This window comes from Myxocyprinus asiaticus, chromosome 48 (assembly GCF_019703515.2).
Source record: "Myxocyprinus asiaticus isolate MX2 ecotype Aquarium Trade chromosome 48, UBuf_Myxa_2, whole genome shotgun sequence".
Classification (NCBI taxonomy): domain Eukaryota; kingdom Metazoa; phylum Chordata; class Actinopteri; order Cypriniformes; family Catostomidae; genus Myxocyprinus; species Myxocyprinus asiaticus.
The window spans coordinates 11515001-11522227 of NC_059391.1; the positions used below are offsets into that span (position 1 = coordinate 11515001).

The following is a 7227-nucleotide window of genomic DNA, read 5'->3' on the forward strand; positions in this document are numbered from 1 at the left end:
AAATAAAAGTGCCATGTTTTAAATTCGACATGTCGGAGTCTCTGTAAAGCTTAAAATCAGTGCCTGTGCTGATGAATGAGTCTGCTTGTCTGTGCATTGACTGCGGAATAGAAACTTCATGCATCGTAATCGAGTGCTTTATTCATTTATTTCAGTCTGTCGGTTGTGGGATTTCCTCGAGGGGCTCGTATGTGTTCGGATCGGGAAAAAGTGCTCGCTTGCCCGATCTACCGAGCAAATTTATGCAGTTAAAGATGCTTAACATAAGCTATGATATACGCACATATTTATTCCATTATAAAAATAATAATAATAAATGAAACATTTTAACCTTTGTCAGCTATAATCCTGTTTTGCTGTAGTACAGTTCGTAGAGAGAGAAAAAACAGATATGAAGGCTACTAGACTTACAGCTATTATTTAGGCTATAGTTTGTATATTAGTATTTAAATATTTATACAAAATGTAATAATAATAATAATAAAAACAAAAACAATAATAATAATAACAACCATAATACTACTACTACTACTACTACTAATAATAATAATAATAACAATAATAATAATAACAATAATACTAATACTACTACTACTACTACTACTACTAATAATAATAATAATAATAATAATACATTATTCTTGTTGTCTGCGTAGTGAGCTGTCTGTGTGAAGAAAATGAAAAACCCATGAACTAATTTCACAAACGAACACAACAGAAAATGTTTAGGTTTACACCATTTTAATGAAAAAATATTCTGATGACCAAGTTTATAATTTAATGCAGACGTTTTGCACAGCTTTCAAAAGCACGCATGCTTGCAGCAAAACAACACAAAGTCTGGAAAAGGCATGCTTCATATTTCTGAACAAAAAGTACAAATGTACGGCATTTAATACACAAGGTCACCACGGCTTTAAATTAAACGCTCACAAAACATTTCCTGCAAAATCGAGAAAATGTAAAACATCTAACTAAAAAGTGCATTTTACACAATTCAATATCACATATTTGCAATTATTCACATATTTACGTCGCCTTTAGCGATGAACGTATCCTTAAAATGTATTTTCATTTTCAAGTTCGATACTGTAGCAGATACTGTCAGTGTGTGTGTGTGTGTGTGTGTGTGTGTGCGTGTGTGTGTGTGTATTTGGTATGCAGACTGAGACACAATTTACTTGTCAAGAAAGTTAAAATAGAGAGCATTTCAAGCCGTCTAGATGCTTTTGTTTTCAGCTGTTGTTAGAATGGAAGTTTAATATCTTTCAGCACATTTGGCAAATGTGATTCAAACTGAAAACCAACAATTGTTTACAAAAACTGTAAATTGTCTGAATAGGCAACAACCTGTCAAAGCACTGGCACTTGCCTTGTGCAACTCAGACATGTCGCAGATTGCAGTGCTTGCTTGGAATTTGTCAACAGTCAACCAATTAAATAAACACTTAAATTCTGGATAGTTCAACTGAAAAGAAACTCTCAGATATTTTGGAAAAACAATGACACTTTTAAAATATATCCGTGTTCGATCCATGTGATTAGAATCATCAAAAGCAACACTTAAAATTTGTAACACATACACATAAATTAACATCACCGCAACATAGATAGCTCTTGCCTTGATTGTATAGCGAGTTTTTTTTTTTTTTTTGTTTTGCTTGTTTGTTTGTTTGTTTCGGCAGACGTTTTCAGGGTCTATAATTCAAATTCAACTTTGGAGTAGGAGTTGACCAAGAGGCCTAGTTCTCACGCAACGACACCTGTTCGTGTCAGTGCACAGCGACCGACACGAGGGTTGAGGGACTCATCAGAGTCTCGCTCGGGGTGGCAGGGCTGCTTTGGCTGGTCGCTGTCTGCGGGGACGTCGGGCTCAGCGACTGGGGAGAGTTCGTCAGGAAAGCGGGAATGTGGTGCGGCAGAGCCGTCAGGCCGGGCACCGACGCCGGGGTCGGCTTGATCGGGACGGGGATCGCCGGTAAGGTCTGTCCCCCGTGGCACAGGGACTTGATGGGCACACCGTAGGCACTGTAATCACTGCTGGTCATTGAGATGGACGTCGCGCTGTCGATCATGCTAGTGCTGTACATGTGGGGCCAAGCCGTGGTCAGCTGGTTGTGCAGAGGATACCCGGCGGACATGGACTGCATGGTGGAGAACGCCAGTCCCCCTGGCACTTTGTATTCTCGGGCGATGATGTTCTCGATGGCGAAGGGGTGCTTGAACGTGGACGGCTGGGACACTCCCAAGTTGTAGCCGGACATCTGGGGAAGATGGGTGCCCGTCGCTGCCATGGCGCTGAGCCTCAGCTTGGCATGCTGCTGTAGGTAGTGGGCAGCGTCCGAGGGCTTGCTGGGTGCCAGGTGGTCTGCTGTCATCATCACCTTGAAGCGTTTGCGGCGTCTCAGAAAACTTCCGTTCTCGAACATGTCTCCGCAGCTGGGATGGAGAGCCCAGAAGCTGCCCTTGCCTGGCTGGTCCGGGCGGCGGGGGATTTTAATGAAACAGTCATTGAAGGACAAGTTGTGGCGAAGGGAATTTTGCCAGCGCTGAGTGTTCTCTCGGTAGTACGGAAAGCGATCCATAATGAACTTGTAAATTTCGCTAAGAGGAAGCATCTTCTCCGGACAACTCTGGATAGCCATAGCGGTGAGCGAAATGTAGGAGTACGGAGGTTTCTGGTCGCTATAAGTGTTTCTCCCAGGTCTAGGCATCCTCCCCAAAATCTGTTGTGGAAATTCAGTGGGAAATCTTTTTGCGTGTCCAGCAGAAGTATTGCACAATTCTTCAAAAGGTCATGAAATAAAAAGTGATCCGGGTTTACTGTATAGCTATGCAGCCCGCCCAAGTTTCAGTGGGATGAAAGTTCAGTATGTTGATGCGCGATCCTCAGTTTATGTGAAGGAACGCCAAGGCTCGTCCTATAAAATGATGATCTCAAAGCAGAAGTGGAGCTTCCTCCTTCCCAGGCCAGCTCGAATGGATCCAATCCCTTTTTCTCTTTCTCTCTCTCTCTCTCTCTCTCTCTCTCTCTCTCTCTCTCTCTCTCTCTCTCTCTCTCTCTCTTGATAAGACGAGCTAAGTGGCTGCCTCCATGTCCTTCCTCTAACCATCTGATAGTTTTATGTGGCTACATGGGCAGAAAAGACCCCTGTAGAGGCGCTTCATTAAAGTGCCACTTCTTTGCTATCACATGACAATCGCCTTGGGAGGAGGGGGGCTGGGAGAAAGGCATAATCTGGTTTCATTTACACCTATTTACATGGACACCTTGGGCCAATAGAAATCATTTCCATTTGAAGACAGAGCAAAGGGGTGAAAAGACTCGGCAACCGGAATTGAACTGCGATGGCACCCGGTAACAGTGTGTAAAGGTATGTGTGTGAACCTTTCTGTGTGCTTCGCAGGGTGCTTGGTCCACAATTCACACGTACAAATGGAGCTACTGAGCAATGGGATGTTTGACATGGAAATTGGCTGGAACTCGCTTGCAGTTTGCATTGTTTTGTCTCAGCTACTTTTTGGTTGTTTTGCTGTCATGACATAGTTCATATGACTTTTGCCTGCTTTGTTAGGGCTCTTTAGAGCAAAAATGTCAATTGCACCCTAATGTAAACATGTGCATTGCAAATTAAACCGTGTAAAACAAATTTTTTGTGTATTTCCACATGACTAACCGGAGCGCCTCGTTATCTAATGAGCCAAGGGAGCCATATGCCTGTCCGGTGTCATTTATCCCATAAGCATATGTTTATAAGCAACAAGGAAATGATCTACTGGCGGTACTAATGTATCACGGATGATATTACACATATTTAAAGATAAAAAAATAAAATAAAAATAAACATTATCGGTAACACTACATTGCAGTGCATGTTACACATGCCACTTTAATTAATTTCTATAGTAGCTAATAAAAAGATAAAGTGCCCTTACAAGCCGCTCTACAAAATAATTACATATTAATTAAATGTAGTTCATTAGTATTACACGGTACTTAGCCTACCTATGCAAATACACATTTACACAAACACTAAAGTGTGAACAAAATGATCAAAGCTAATTTTGCCACTGAATAGCATTGCCATTATTTTAAAGATGTAGTCAATTCTGATGCCCGACTATTAGAGAGACTCATTATTGCAGTTTTAAATGCGTGATCACATCCGACAATATTAACAGCATTACTTGAGAAACCTCTTCACGAACCAGAGGACATAATACATATAAAAAGACACGAGCGATGTGTACCAACAGCATATTAAATCTACCAACATTTGTCAATATTAAATAATTAAGTAGCCAACTATTGTCGATGCATTTGCCTATAAACGCTTGCCAAATAATAATAATAATAATAATAATAATAATAATAATAATAATAATAATAAATTATAGGCTATATATTTATAAACCGTAGCTTCTGCATTCAGTTCAATTTTTAAAAAAATATTTAAATTATTATTATTTAAATTGTGAGATACATTTATAGTCTTTCAGGGTTTTCTTCTAAAGCCATAGAAGTGACGTGATGACGTGACCTGAAGGGTGCATAAGAAAATGCGTAAGACTTTAAACAAAACAAACAAACAAAAACTCCTTTTTGAAATGAAACTTCATGATGCCAGGCGGCCTTTTGTGTTCATGTAAAGTAAACTGAAAAGTACTTCAGATATGCAAATAAAGCCTTCAGAGTGGCGTTGTGAAAACTGTATAAAATATCCATAAGTCAATTATGTGAATGTGAAAACCAAATGGAAGCCTATTTTGAGCAATGGCCATTCAAGCTTTTTTTTTTTTTTTTTTTTTTTTTTCAAGACTCACCAAGGGCCACCTTTCCGCTTGGTGAGGTTGCAATGTGATGGACCACACACGCTCTCGCGGATTTGCTCATAATTTATGCAAATTTTCTACCATAAATCCACCAATGAGACCCCTGACTGCTCTGACGGATCACGAATAGAATAAACCACACAAGTTATTAGAAGCAATATGCATTGTTTATTTTGATGCCTATAGGCGGGGGGGGGGATCTAAATGGAGGGGGGAAAAAAACAGAACTTTTACCAGGCAGCTAATATTTACAAAACAGGAGGAAAGTACCAAGCAAAGCGTTATAGTTTCCTTGGTTGCCACACAATCACCGTCTCAAAAACACTTTCTTTCCAAGCTAGGAAGTTATGCAGCTCCACACTAAACTGCTCTTTTTATTTAGCATTTTTTTTCTTCTCACTGCGCCATGACGTACTTCTTTTAACTTATCATTCCTCTGTTTGTGTATTGACAGAAAAGGGCCAAAGGATTCCAATTTTCCAGCTTTTTTTTTCCCACATGAAGTTTTCCAGAGTTCTTCTGAGGCTAGCTTTTGGAAAGCAACGTCGATCAAGCTGAGGTGTTGTGAGAGAGCAAGTATTCTTCAATAAATCCGCCATTCTGATGATGGGACAAAGTATCCGACACCTTCAGTGAGACTGTGCGTGGACTCATACATTTATTTATTTCTCTACCCAAATGTTTACCAAGGCAAAAACAAATACAACTGTATTATTTTAGGGTTCAAAGAAAGAAAGGATGCACTCGAAAATAAGCCTTACAAATACACAATAATTGAATGTGAATGCAGAAAAAATAAATAAATAAATAAATAAATAAAAAGATCACGTTAGTGTTCATAATACAGTATAATTTCTGAATAATATTAATTAACAACATGGATGTGTCATTATTTTATGGAGTAATATGTATTGCACACTGTAATGCAAAGTGTTACCGAATCTTTTAATTACATTTGTAGCGCGTAAAATATATTCTAGCATTTTTATGCAAATGACCTGCACATGCCTTCGTGCTCCTCAGCTGACCCTACACAGACACGCAGGCGAATGTTTTCACAGTTAATCGTGCGCACAATGGCACAGTATCAACCTGTGATGAGAGACCACCCAACTTATTGCACATTTTCCTTTTTTTTTTTTTTTTTTTTTTTTTTTTTGCGGATCAAGTTTCCAGCAGCTGTCATGGAAATCAGCTTTGTCCTTAACTTAACGGTTAACCAATGTGACGAAGACGAGCCGCGCGTATTTGTTCACAGAAGATTTGTTGCTTTTTCTTCTCTCCCTCGTCGCTATAGCGCGCTCTGGATCGTGCATGCTCGAATGGCTCACTGAAAATGCCACCACGATTCCTGAATGGCTTCTGAGTCCCTGCAGCAGTAGATCAACTGTATAATGTGCGAGTGAGTTTGGTCATTTGTACAAGCTGAACAAAGGTTGGTCTAAGCCAAATTGCATTGCACTTGTGAACCGGGGGCTCTAGTCTTAAGTATCTTTTATAGCTGGGGGGGGGGGGTGTTTTCGAGAACAATTTTGTGTGCGTCTGAAAAAAAGCAGAAAAACAAAGGCACTTTCTGAAGCATCTTAAAGTAGAGTAGTGAGGCGTGACATTCCCAGGGCGATGAGACACAAAAGCTGAGGTCACGGGGATGAAAAGAGAATCAAACAGCCACTTTCACACGTCTGCCCTCCGCAGCACAATAGGAAACAAATGTTGTTAAAAGAGGATCGATGCCATTCATTGTAAAGGCAGCGAATGATAGCGAAACAATATTGTCAAACTGAATCAACTTTGGGATATGCTGCCACCCAGGAAAAAAAAAAAAAAAAGGGGGGACAGAGGAGAATTATTCGGTCTGTCTTATAGGCGACCATGGATGCAGCGGTCAATAGAACCAAAATGTAGAATATATGTGTTGGAGACAACATTTTAGGAGGTAGTAGCCTAAAAAAAAAAAAAAAAAAAAAAAAAAAAAAATATATATATATATATATATATATATATATATATATATATATATATATATATATATATATATATATATATATATATAAAGAGAAAAGTGGGTAAAAGGGAAAAAACTTTATTTTTTATTTAGTATTTATTATTATTATTATTATTATTATTAAAAAATAGCCTACCAATAATAGCCTAATAAATAGAATAACAACTTATTAATAATCAATAATAATAATAATAACGGTTATTATTGTTGTTATTATTAGGCCTAATATTAAAAATAAAACACTAATAATAGCCTAATAATAAGAGAAACAACTTATTAATAATCAAGAAGAATAATAACAGCAAGCCTATCAATATTATTATTGTTATTGTTATTATTGATAATAATAATTATTATTATTGATAGGCCTGTTGTTATTTGTATTATTT

At 38.4% G+C, this 7227-nt stretch overlaps 1 protein-coding gene across 1 annotated transcript; it reads right to left on the reverse strand.

The window, feature by feature from the left end:
* Positions 1-733: 733 nt before the first annotated feature.
* LOC127437430 (forkhead box protein B1-like) lies at positions 734-3356 on the reverse strand. The gene has a single exon (XM_051692327.1). The coding sequence runs from the start codon at positions 2712-2714 to the stop codon at positions 1773-1775; it is 942 nt and encodes a 313-aa protein (XP_051548287.1). The 5' UTR covers positions 2715-3356; the 3' UTR covers positions 734-1772.
* Positions 3357-7227: the final 3871 nt, after the last annotated feature.